Genomic DNA, 13,653 nt, shown 5'->3' on the forward strand with positions numbered 1-13,653 from the left:
TCTTAACTTTTCTCAGTTCTGATGAAACATGATAGTTCTGAAAAATTAACTGTTTCTCCCCTCCACAGATGCTGCCAGACCTGTTGGGTATTTCAAACATTTTCTGTTTTTATATTAGAGAGCCAGCTGTGGTGGCTCAGCTTCAGGACATCTGCGCTTCAGCCTGGATTCTAATATTTTATGGTGTTCTTTCTCTCACAGGCAGGTTCATCAATGAGTCCACATTTTGTTGAAAGGAACCCCCAAAGTCTCAAGATAGAAAGTGTAATTCTAATTATACCATAGACAATTTTAATCAAATTATAATTAGGAAATTTAAGTCAAAGGAACAGAAAAGGCTGTGAACTAACAACATTCTACACCTTTCATACCCAGGCTTTGGAGGCACAGACACTGGTGCTGGGATCGAAGTTTCCATGGCCAGGCTCTCTATACTGGGGGCAGGTGAAGACGCAACTGAATCATGAGAGCTGGAGCTCTGCTTGTCAAACCCAGATTCCTTTGAAAATTTTACCTATGACAGAGATGACAGTAACAAAGTGAACTTTCAAGTGCACACAAATATCCAAACATCACCTCCCTGTCCCGCCATTGACTCGCTTAACTGAGAAAGCAACCAAGCAACGATCATCAGTCAGAATCAGTGCTTTGTTCAGCTATCAATGCAAGTATGCAACAAGGAGCTAACAGGGTCAAATGGCCTCATTCTATATTGTAACTATTCTATGATATTTCAATTGGCCCTGAAATGTTTAGATACATAAAATGAAACTCAAAGAGAAAGGCCACACTCTGATCAAAATTGCCAAACATTAGTTTTCAGGAAAACTTGTTCTATATTAATATATGTGCATCCATCCCACACCCATCATTGCACAACTGCTTTACATTATTCTTTGCTCGCACATTCAATTTGAACCATTCCACTAAACGCACAGTATTCATCAAATGAAATCTCAGTGGCAGGTCTTCAAAGTTGGTACCTATTCCACGCATGATGATCCAACCGGAGTGTTACCAGACACTATTCCAAAGATAACCTGGACATGGTTTAGTCTCATCCCAAAGTGGGGTGAAAACCCTACTTCAAGTCCCCAAACATTCAGTTTATCAGACTGCTCCTTAGCTGACACTCACCCTTTTAATCTCCACCTCAAAGACGAGCGTTGCATCAGGTGGAATCCGGTTTGGTATTCCCTGTGATCCATATGCCAAACTTGGAGGTATGATCAACAGTCTCTTCCCATTTTTCTTCATTCCCAGCATCCCGACCTCCCATCCCTACAAAATACACCAGTTACAAAGTTCAGCAAAAAATTCCCAACAGTTTAATGTAATAAAGAGCTGCTATCGGTAAAAGTAACCACGTAGCTGTTGATTAGAAACCCAACATGTTCGACTAGGGTTCTTTAGGGAAGGAAACCTGGCATCCTTATGGCCTGGCCTATATGTTACATCAGTTCCACAGTGACATGTTTGACCCTTATAATTGTCTTCAAATGACCTAACAAGCCATGCCAGAGGAATTGGCAATAAATGCCAGCCTTGCTAATGGCACCCACATCCAGAGAAAGAAGGGAAGAGGACCATCTTGGAATAGTGACCATAATATGACTGAATCACTCATCAGGTTTCAATGCTGAGGGTGGCCAGGGTGTAAGCAACACAAACTAAGGCTTAGGGTTTAAATGAGACCAACCTTGAAGGAATGAGTAAAATGGGAGAATCAGTGACCAACACTGGAATCCATTCAAGAAGGTAATTAGCAGATTACCAAACATATACATCCCTCAAAGGCAAAAGGAGCACTTCTGAAATGCTGCAATCATGGTCCACAGTATTAATCAAAATACAACTTTAGCCAGGGCCATCTGCCCTTGCATAAATGAGGACTGAGGCTAATAGGAAACAAAAACTTCAAGAAAATAAGGTGAGGAAAAAAAATCTGCAGCCTCAAGGGTAATGGTCAAAAGCTTGTAGAAGTAGGTCAAAAGGAGGTGAGAAAGGAGGAAGTGGATAGTTAAAATCAAATTGAGATACAATGAGAGCAAGAGGATAAGTACGTGGCAAGATTGCCAATGAATATCTTTGCTTCAAGCTTCAGTGGGCATAATACTAAAGCTATACACTATGTTAAAGCTTGAAATTAGTGAAGGAACGAATCTTACAGGCAGAAAAATTGTACAGGATAAAAGACTGGGATTGAAAACAGACAAGTGTCCAGATTCAGACAGTTTCCATGAAAAGATCCTTGGAAAAATAATTGCAGGATTTGGGAATAAGGTCCCAAGATTGCATGGCAGCACATGTTACACTTCTGGTCACAAAAAAAAGATAGAAGGATATGCCAAGTAACTGAATGCTGGTGAGGCTATATTAGCGGTGGAAAATTTTCTAGAATCCACAAAGTCAAAGGAAAAAAAAACACTGGCAGGAGCATACAGATTATGGCAGGCAAGGTCCCCCACCAAAGCACAATGCTGAAAAAATATGCTTTCAACACCAAGGACAACCATGATACAGGGACATGTGGGAAGTGAGGTGGAATATTCAGAAAAGAGAAGGGAAATTGGAGGATGACAAAACAAAGCACGCTTGGATGCATGAAGCTGCTCTGCAGTTGTTACAAGACACTCAATATGCAAAAGTGCAACTTAACCAACTCATGGGCAAGAGACTACTACATTATAGTGCATTACTTTGATTACTTTCTTATGTGCATACCAAGATTACAGCCCCATAGCCAATTCAAATTCCACCCCCCGCCCACTGTTATTCATGCCCAACCCTCCCCCACAACTCATTCTTCCTACTGCCAACCCCACACCAGGCCTTCCCATTCTTGTCCTTTCCACAGTCCCCCAGGCCTACCTTTATCACTTTCCCAGATCCTATTTTCAGCCGCAGCAACTTGTCTCTGTTCACATTTGTGTCAAAAACCTGAAAAACAGCAAGTTTGAAAGGGTAACCATGATAAGGAGCATCAAAATGTGCTACAGGAAACTGAACCTATTTTCCTGGGCATGACTGCTTCAAGGGCTATTGCATTAAACTCTACCCAATGTGTGTGTGAACCTAGCATCCAGGAGCAATACTAAATGTGGGAGTTTGTCCAGTTTTGGCATCAACCACTTCCCGATCAATAGAGCACTAGCCGAATACAGTTTTCTCTTTACTAAAATTCTAAAATTGGAGAAAAATTCCAGAGTTGGATAACGCCACCCAAGCACACCTCCTGAGCTATTAAAAAAACGTACCCATGGTTGAGTAAATGTTGAGAGTGAATGCGCACTCGCACCCATGCTCTCCAAACATCTCCACGTTAACTGACAAAAAGTATCAGCCGTGGGTCAATGTCACGCCAAGTCAGTCAGTCGTGGGTTCAAATCCCACTCTAAGTATTTGAGCACAAAGTGTCTAGGCTGACACTTCAATATAGTACTGAGGAGATGTCATCTTGCATATGAGAAACTGATACCCCAGCTGGCCTCTGGGGCAGACACAAAAGATCCCATGGCACTATTCGAAGACTGGAAAGGAAAGATCTTCCCAGTGCACTAATCAATATTTATCCCCCAATCAACCTCAACAAAACAGACTGTGGGACTTTGTGCACTAATTGACCACCATGTTTCCTACATGAAAACAATAACTACACTTCAGAAGTACTTTATAGGCTGCAAAACACTTTAAGACATGTTGAAATCATGAAACATGCTATATAAATGCAAGTTTGATCTTTCTTTCTTATACTGCGTACCTGCAAGTACACGTGCAGAGCTCTCCTAAGTGGTAGAATGGTAATTAAAGCTGGGCAGTGTAAACAAGTTTTGCAATGTCACATTGGGCTATAAATGCACTAGAATGCAGAGTAAAGCTGTTTCCGCTTTGCCTGACGTGCCTCAGTGGGGCATCTATTACTGCATTAGCACGCTTTTTCTATTTTCTACATTAGTCATTGTGATCTTTGACATTATAAATTCAGTGTTATTAGCATACTTTAGATTCCAAGTTAAGGAAACAAATCAAAACTGCCAAAACCTGGGACCCTACAGCCAACACAGAGGCTTTCATTACATCAGTCTGGGTTGTATTTGAAAGGCCAGTGTCTGACTCACTGAACTACCCAGTGTCCCCAAGAATCTGAAGTTAAAATACCAGCTAATATTTAAACTCAAAGTTCCTGGCTGAAATGCCAAACGTACTTTAAGACAGACCTGCTTTTTAAGTACAGTACAATCTTCAACATACTGGGGACCACAGAACAAATTTAGAGCAGCCAGAAACAAAGGAATTGAGCCATGACATTGAGTCAATTCCACCTCTTGGAACGTCCCCTACCTGCCCAAATGTGTGGTTCTGGTAAAGCCAACCCGTGTAGGACACTTCCAGAGAGTCACCTGTTTCGACTGCCTGTCCATCTCCTGGGGCCAGATCCTGGGTCAGCACTGATTCCAACGCTGAGGCGCTGTTGCATTTGGCCAAACACACCTGCACAAGAGAGCAAAAAGAGACTTAAACTGAGGGTTGGAGAAGGTCGCTTGCTAAAATTTGTTAAAATTGTGTTAACTCAAATCCACCAAGCCAAAAACTTTAAGGATGACTACAGTGACAAACAGTAAAGGATGGTGACACAAGCCCCCCGTCAATTCTCTCCCCCCACCCACAACACATACTTACAGATCACTCAAGAACAAATTAATCAGCTTTACTAATCTGTATTTAGATCTCCAGTAATGTAGGCACACAGCGGGAGAGTTCAAGCTCAAAACAAATCACTTTCAATGCAATTAAAATAGGGCAATCCTAAATTGCTTGATCAATCCAAGAAAATAGGACTGAAAGCCACAATTTACACAAGGAATAAAAAAAACTTTAAAAATATATTAGAAGAACTTCTTTATTCAAAAAGGCAGAACAGACAAAGAGTGGATGAAACAATCTTCAATTGTCTTATCCTGTCAGTGAATGCTGGTTCAAAGTAGACAGAATGTCACCATACATCAATCTTCTGGTGTAGGTAAGGCTTTGTGAAATGCAGATAGGCAGTGGCAGTGTCTCGATATTCAATAATATCACAGAAATCACAAATGAGCTTGGTGAGCCTGGAGTAACAATCCAGAGAGTCAGGAGTTCAAATTCCACATGGTCTGCAAATATTGACGAAGCGACAGATCACCACCTCTCGGGTCTCGTCAGCAACACAACAGATCAGGTCATTTACTTAGATCATACAACTCCATCTTGCTTTGTTCCTTCTCATGTTAACGTTAAAATTTTAGTGATCCCAATCTTGAAAACTTCAATTTGCCCACCATAAATTTTTTTTAACTAGCATAGCCAAAGACCCTCACTGAACAATTAGATTTTACCTGTTTGCCAAATTCCACCACAGCCTTCTCAGAATCAAACATGACTGACCAATTCTGCCGCTGGTCATCGTAAAACACGCAGTAATTATTAGCTTGAACCTGAAAGGAAAGAACATTAAGATGGGTTAAGTTAAGCAGAGTAACTTCCAATAAACTGCTCATTTGATGATGTAGTTCTGGAACTGGGCCACAGACACTGCTAAGTTCACAGACCCATCCTGATGTGTATTGAGTTAATACCTTTCATGCAGCACAATAAAGAGCTGCTAGAATTGGTCCCAAATACCTGAGCTCAGCCAGAAAGGGAGAAAAAACAGAGCAGAGTGGTTCAAGTCAAAAGATCCATCTCCTGATTGCTATAGAGAGACTGCCATCATTGAACATTGTCTTTTGACAGGATGGAACAATGTTATGATGCATGGTATAGTTGAGTAGCCTTCTGACATTTTCAGGGTTCACATGCAAGAATGATCACTGGGTTAAAGTACTGGACAAACAGCACCTGCAGAACTGTACACAAAATCTGTTGACACCTCCAGGAATGGAGAAGTGTCAGGATTGGGAAAGCTGATTGAAGTGTACAGAGACAAAGAAAAAATCGTGGTCTAAGAATCACCCGGTTAGTACAACCACTATCTTGTTCAGAACACTAAGGACCAGCAGTTACAAACACTAACTCACTACCTAAAGTTGGGCAATGATGAGAACACAAGATGACCTTGCCACTAAAAAGCTCTGAAGAAAAGTCATATGGACTCGAAACGTTAACTGTGTTTCTCTATCCACAGATGCTGCCAGGCCTGCTGAGATTTTCCAGCATTTTCTGCTGTTATTTCAGATTTCCAGCATCTGCCATATTTTGCTTTCAACATAAATATAAACTGAACATGTCAGGACTACAAGTAATAAATGAAGGGACATAAATCAGAATCTCACTCATTTCACAGAATCAAAAAATTGTTAGTGAAGAAGGCCGTTGGGCCCATCGTGTCTGCACCAGCTCTCAATGAGCATTATGGCTCTGCCATTCCCCTGCATTTCCCCCATAACCTTGCGCATTGTTTCTATTTAAATAACCATCTAATACCCTCTTGAATGCCTCAATTGAACCTGCCTCCCCAACACATCCAGGCAGTGCATTCCAAACCCAAACCACTCACTATATGAAAAAGGTTTTTCCCACAATGCATTTGCTTCTTTTGCAAATCACTAATTCATACCCTCTCTTTCTCAATCTTTTTCTGACTGGGAACAGTTTCCCCCTATCTACTCTCTCCAGCCCCCCTCATGACTTTGAACACCTCTGTCAAATCTCCTCTCGGCCTTCTCTCCAAGGAGAACAGTCCCAACTTCTCCAATCTATCTTCATAACTGAAGTTTCTCATCCCTGGAACCATTTTTATAAACCTCTTCTTCCCTCTCTCCAATGCATTCACATCCTTTCTAAAGTGTAGCGCCCAGAATTGTTCACAATGCCCGAACTGAGGTCTAACTAATGTCCTATACAAGTTCAGCATAACCTCCTTTCTCTTGTACTCTATGCCTATTAATAAAGCCGATGATACTGTATGCTTTATTAACTGCTCTCTCCACCTGTCCTGCCACCCTTAATTACTTATGCACATGTACACCCAGGTCTCTCTGTTCCAGTACACCCTTTAGAGCTGTACACCTTATTTTATATCATCTCTCCATGTTCTTCCTACCAAAATTAATCACCTCTCACTTCTCTGCACTGATCTTCATCTGTTACCTATCTGCCCACCCCACCAACTTGTATACGTCCTTTTGAAGTTCTATATGTTCCTTCCCACAGTTCATAATGCTTCCAAGTTCTGTATCATCCGCAAACTTTGAAATTGTCCCCTGCGCACCCAAGATCTAGATCATTAATATATATCAGGAAAAGCAAGGGCCCCAAAACCGACTCCTGGGGAACTCCACCATAAGCCTTCCTCCAACCCAAAAAATATGCATTGACCATTACCCTCTGTTTCCTATTACTCAGCCAATTTTGTATCCACATTAATACTGTTCCTTTTATTCCATGAACCATAACTTTTCTCAAGTCTGTTGTGCGACACTATCAAATGCCTTTTAGAAGTCCATGTACACCACATCAACAGCATTACCCTCATCAATCCTCTGTATTACCTCTTCAAAAAACTCCAGCATGTTAGTTAAACACAATTGTCCCTTAAGAAATCCATGCTGGATCTTCCTAATCAACCCACATTTTTCCATATGACTATTAGTTCTATCCCAAATAATTGTTTCTAGAAGCTTCTCCACTACCTAAGTCAAACTGACTGGTCTGTAATTGCTGGGCTTATCCTTACAATCTTTTTTGAACAAGGGTATAATATTTGAAATTCTCCAGTCCTCTGGCACCTCTCTTGAGTCTAGGGAAGACTGAAAGATTATGGTCAGTGCCCCTACAATTTCCATTCTCACCTCCTTCAATATCCTTGGGTGCATCTTATCCGGTCCCAGTGCGTTATCAACTTTAAGTTATAGCATTTTATCCAATACCACCTCATCATCAATTTTGAACCCTTTAGTGACAGAGTTTCCTCTTCTGTTACTATAGCCTGGGCAGCATTTGTTTCCTTGGTAAAGACAGATGCAAAGTATTCATTTAACACCTCAGCTGTGCCCCTCTTCCTCCATGTGTAAATCCCCTTTTTGGTCCCTAATCAGCCCTACTCCTTTTAGCACAATTTTACTATTTAAGTGCCTATAGGAGATTTAGAGATTGTTGGCTGCCAGCCTTTTCTCATAATCCCTCTTCACCTCTCTTATTTGCTTCTTCACCTCTCTGCTGAACCTTCTGTATTCAGCCTGGTTCTCAATTGTATTTCCTGCCCGTCACCTGTCATAAGCAGTCTTTTTCTTCTTTATCTTAATTTCTATCTCCTTTTTCATCCAGAGAGCTCTGGATTTGTTTGCCCTACCTTTCCCTTTTGAGATAATATACCTCGACTGTTCCCAAACCATTTCTTCTTTGAAGGTAGCCCATTGTTCAGCTACAGTTTTCCCCACCAACCTTTGGTTCCAGTCTATCTGGCCCAGCTCCATTCTTGCCCCATTGAAACCGGCTCTCCCCCAGTTAAGTATTCTTATTCTGGACCGCCCATTGTCCTTTTCTACCGTCATCCTAAACATTATGATACAATGGTCACTGTCTCCTAAATGTTCCCCCACTGACACTTTATCTACTTGGCCCACCTAATTTCCAAGAACAAGGTCTAGCAGTGCGTCCTTGTTGGACTGGATACATACTTCTGAAGAAAATTCTGAAAACACTCCAGGAACTCTTGCCCCTCTCTGCCCTTGACACAGCCACTATCCCAGTCTAAATTCAGGTAACTAAAGTCCCCCATTATAACTACTCTACGATGTTTACTCCTATCTGTAATTTCCTTGCAGGTTTGTTCCTCTACATCCTTCCCATTAGTCGATGGCCTGTAGACTACACCGAGCAATGTAATTGCACCCTTTTTGTTCCTTTGCTCTAGCCAAATTGATTCTGTTCTTGAGCCCTCTGGGACATCCCCTTTCTCCAGCACTGCAATGCTCTCCTTAACCAAATCAGCCACCCCTCTTCTTTTTCTTCCTGCCCTATCTTTTCTGAACACTTTATACCCAGGAATATTTAACACCCAGTCCTGCCCTTCCTTGAGCCAGGTTTGTTATCGCCACAACATCATAATTCCACATAGCAATCTGTGCTTGTAACTCACCAATCTCATTTACTATACTCTGTGCATTCACATACATGCAGTATAACCCTGTTTTAGACTTAGTTACTTTCTCCCTTACTCCGGCACCACCTATTAACTTATTATTCTCTACTCTAGCACTATCTGTCTCTCCCAGTATTTTGTGCACCTTGGTATTACTCTCTAATATTCTCTCCTGGTTCCCACACCCCTGCCAAGTTAGTTTAAAGCCCCCATAACAGCACCACACCCCACAAGGAACACAGTCCCGGCTCTGTTCAGGTGCAACCCATCCAGCTTGTACAGGTGCCATCTCCCCCGAGCCAGTCCCAGTGTCCCAGGAATCTAAAGCCCTCCCTCCTGCACCATCTTTCCAGCCACTTATTCATCTGTCTTTTCCTATTCCGGTATTCACTTGCACGTGGCACTGGGAGTAATCCGGAGATTACTATTTTTGAGGTCCTGCTTGCTAATTTTCTACCTAGCTCCCTAAATTCTGTCTGCAGGACCACATCCCCCTTCCTACTGTTAGGAAATAGACAGCTTAAGTAAGTTATATTTGTGTTTCAGGGTGTTAGCAATGAGTTTTAGCTTTAATGTTTAAGCTTAATTTATATTTCTGTATCTGTCTGTTAAGAAAGGTCGAAATGAGTTTTAGGCTCACTTTAAAAGGTGCCTGCATTTCTAATGAGAGTTTTACGACTCTAAGCCAAATTAAACAAACAATGGTAGAGAAACTGGGTTGTTGCCTAGCAACAAGGGTCCAGAGAGGCAGGTCCCTCCCACAGGCACACAGAAGAAACTAGAAATAGCAGTTTGATTTGGAAGCTGTTTGAGTTCAGTTGGTTTTGAAAGTAACTGCCAGGAGGGACTATAGCAAAGGGGGCAGATAGCCAGTCCCAAACTAAAGAAAAGACTCCAAAATCCAGGGGAGTGGAACAGGAGAAAGTCCCAAGCAGATCTTCTAGACAAAGGACAGGAACCCGGAAAAGGTCCTGTTAAGTGAAGTTAAGAGTGAGGAGCAGATAGGAAGGCTCCAAGCCGCAGATTTAAAGAGACAAAAGCTGCAGAAAGGAGATTTAAAGCGAGAACAGCTTGCAAGAGGCCAGAAGATCCAAAGAGATGGCTGAAGGTCTGCAGCTCTTTGCTATGGGCTTGTGAAGCACTGGTATACTATTGACAGATGAGTCAGTGAGACAGAGTTTGTGGAAGGAAGCTCAAATGCATGCGGTGACTCAGGGAAGAGGAACATCGGAAGGGGAGTTCGAAACCCTGGAGATGAACCCTTTTGGAAGGTGTCTGAGAGAAAGCGTCAGTTTGGGAGAAGCTTCTAAAGCGGGTTCTTGGAAAGTGGAGATTGGAAACCCTCGTGTGAAAGACTGGAGTTCAGTGAGACCGAATGGCTCATGGTGTAACCATTTGGGGGGAGTTGAGGAGAGATCCATAGCATCTGTCTGGTTGAGGTGGCATCTGTCACTTAGTTTCAGAGTGTGGTGTGTCTGACCACCAGTCACCATGGACTTACATGCACTGTGTATTTACTGTGAACATTAAAGTGTATGATAGCTCTTGTAACTTGTGATATCCTTACAAATCTGTAGTGGTATAGCTGTGGGTGAAGAAGTATTGTAATATAGTTCTTCATTTCTCATTAAATAAATGTTTTATTCTTTTGTTAGAAGTCAGCTGATGAATTTTTGTGACTCTGTTCAGTAGCTACTCTCCACGTATCTAAACAAACAATTAAAAGTTAGGATCTATCAAGCTGGGTTCCACTCAGGGATCAGGCTTGTCCAGGGGTAACCTCAGCTGGGATCATTACGCTACCTAAGTCATAGGTACCAACATGGACCACAACCTCTGGCTGTTCACCCTCCCCCATGAGAATGTCCTGCAGCCATTTAGTGTCATCCTTGACCGTGGCACCAGGGAGGCAACATACCATCCTGGAGTAACGTCTAAGGCTGCAAAAATGCCTGTCTGCTCCCCTAAATAACAAATCCCCTATCACTATTGTTCTTCCTTTCTTCTTCCTCCCCTCCTGTACAGCCAAACCACACATGGTGCCACAGACATGGCTCTGACTGCACTCCTCAGGAACCAACACCTCACCAGTATCCAAAATGGAAAACCAATTAGCAAGTGAGACCCCAGGGGCTCCTGCACTTTCTGCTTGGTTCTCCTGGACTGCCTGGCGGTCACCCACCCCCTTTCTGCCTCCATGCTCCTAGCCTGCAGTGTGACCACCTCTCTGATTGTACTATTGAAGTAGCTCTCAGCCTCATGGATGCAGTGCAGTGACTCAAGCTGCCACTCAAGCTCCGAAATCCAGAGCTCAAGTTTCTGCAGCTGGGAGCACTTCCTGCATATGTGGTCGTCTCAGTCACCAGTAGTGTCCACGGCTTCCCACATGCTACAGGACACGCATTTCACACTACCTAGCTGCCCTGCCATGTCTTAGCTTTACTTCCCTTACGTTAACTTTATTTTACTTTGGCTTACTTATATTACTTTATGTTTATTCCTAGTGTTTCGTACTCAAAATCCAAGTAGCCACTTCTTTAAAAATAATATGTTTTTCTAATTTACAGCTATAGAAAGACACTCCCCAACAGTAGTTTCTTACCAACCAATGAACTTATGGTTTTCCTGTGATGTCACTGTTCGGTTTTACTTTTCAAACTCAGCTCCAAAGGTGAGGTTTACACTCAGGTCCGTTTCTGCTCAGCAGCTTCTGTTCCCAACTTAGAATAACTCTTCTGTATATGACACCTCTTTCCACCGTGCACAGAATTCCCACGCGAGCCTAAGTTGCTAGTCACTTGGTCTCCGTCTCACACCGGAGTGTCTCCTTACACGCCCTTTACTGGCTGTCAATGTGCTCGAAACAGAGGGCTACGTCTGGAGATCTCTTCTGGGAGAAAGGTGCCTGCATGCTTATCTGGACATTTGTTTTTTTTCATTATTCTTTCATGAGATATGGGTGTTGCTAGCGAGGCCAGCATTTGTTTCCCATCCCAAATTGCACTGCACTTTAACTGAGGGGCCTGCCAGACCATTTCAGAGGGCAATTAAGAATCAACCACAACAATCAACTGGAGTAACATGTAAGCCAGACAGGATAAGGGTGGCAAATCTCCTTCCCTAAAGGGATCTAAACTATCGATGATAGTTTCATGGTCACCACCAGCCTTCAATTCCAGATTTTATTAATTTAAGTGAATTAATTTTAAATGAAAAAGCTTGGTCAAAAGAATCAATGCCCTAGGTGAGTTTTTTGTTAATAAATACTGCAGGTTAAACATTTTACATCAACAAAGATTATGTAAAACCCCGAGATGTTTCATCATTAACTTGCGCAAAGTTGAAGCTGATATGCCGAGATTACCTAACACATGTACTGATGTTTGTCCAACTTCCTCACATCATCAAATTCAATAACTCCGTCAAACCAGCACCCAATGAAGCTACTAACAGAACTAATACATCTGAATGAAGTGTGATTTAAGGAGAAAGTGCTCAAAACTGTATTAAGGGGACTGAATTTTAAACTCCGATTAATGAACAAATCACTCGTTAGTGGATAACAATCCATATTCAAAAATCCCATATACTTCAAACAAATAGTTACTCACAGTAAAAGTGAACGTCGGATAGATGCGCGCAGCAGCAATCCGTTTCTGCTGGCTGGCGTACAGGAGAATCTTGTACTTTAAGGGTCAGAGAAGGAGAAAAAGAATCAGCTCACATACAAAAAGATATACAAGAACCGTACATCTCATTCCACCAACTAAAGGAGACACCAAATCACACAGCACCCCCACTTTCCCTGATCAGTCAAACCCACCTCTGCTGAAGCATGGTTTCCAAGAATCGCCGCACCCAGCTTCCCTTGCTTCACATACTGACCATTCAGACTGTAATACAACAAAGAATGCATTCAGTAACAGATCCGGAACTCTGACCAGGACACACACATTCCAACTGTTCGTCAGTGCAATGTCAATTAGCCCTTAATAAAAGATGGAGTAGATATTTAAATACTCAGGGTTGTGGAACAATGAATTATTTTATTACAATGCTAACTTTCAAGATGGATTAAGCACCTATTAAATCATCCTTAAAAAGCCCAATAAAGTTAGCTTGAGTATCTGCACTTCGATAAGCTTTTCATCAAGAATTCATCCATGCTTAAAAAGCAAGAAGTTGTAAACTTTAACACGAAGATGAGCCACTCAACTGTACGTTGGAAGTAGTTTCAAACCCCATGGCAGAATGCTGACACATTAGCTTCCAGAACCAAGGTTAGCTTTAACCAGTCACTCCATCCCACTCTCTCACATCAAAGGTCCTTAACCAGCCTCCATTGCCCTGCCCTCCACAATAGCACTTACTATTGGTAACCATGCACTCCAGTTGCGAACAAAACTGCCGGAGGAGCAGCACCAGCTGTTGGCTTCTGTGAACCCGCTCCTGCAGAGAAAAGAAATTTATGATGGTTTGAAATTAAAGCCTCTCCATACTTAAAGAGCAATAACATTCAATGGCACTGTAACACT

At 42.2% G+C, this 13,653-nt stretch overlaps 1 protein-coding gene across 2 annotated transcripts in view; it reads right to left on the reverse strand.

The window, feature by feature from the left end:
- fkbp15a (FKBP prolyl isomerase family member 15a) overlaps nt 1-13,653 on the reverse strand; it is an 85,337-nt gene that overhangs the window by 55,114 nt on the left and 16,570 nt on the right. For both annotated transcript variants that reach the window (XM_078550414.1, XM_078550415.1), the window contains exons 3-10: nt 13,489-13,567; nt 12,942-13,011; nt 12,730-12,804; nt 5,373-5,471; nt 4,342-4,491; nt 2,872-2,940; nt 1,138-1,281; nt 372-514 (exon numbers count right to left, since the gene is read on the reverse strand). In XM_078550414.1, the coding sequence (XP_078406540.1) occupies nt 372-514; nt 1,138-1,281; nt 2,872-2,940; nt 4,342-4,491; nt 5,373-5,471; nt 12,730-12,804; nt 12,942-13,011; nt 13,489-13,567 (829 nt within the window). The remainder of the gene's footprint in view (nt 1-371; nt 515-1,137; nt 1,282-2,871; nt 2,941-4,341; nt 4,492-5,372; nt 5,472-12,729; nt 12,805-12,941; nt 13,012-13,488; nt 13,568-13,653) is intronic.

The sequence above is a fragment of the Cetorhinus maximus genome, chromosome 10 (genome assembly GCF_964194155.1).
Source record: "Cetorhinus maximus chromosome 10, sCetMax3.hap1.1, whole genome shotgun sequence".
Classification (NCBI taxonomy): Eukaryota; Metazoa; Chordata; class Chondrichthyes; order Lamniformes; family Cetorhinidae; genus Cetorhinus; species Cetorhinus maximus.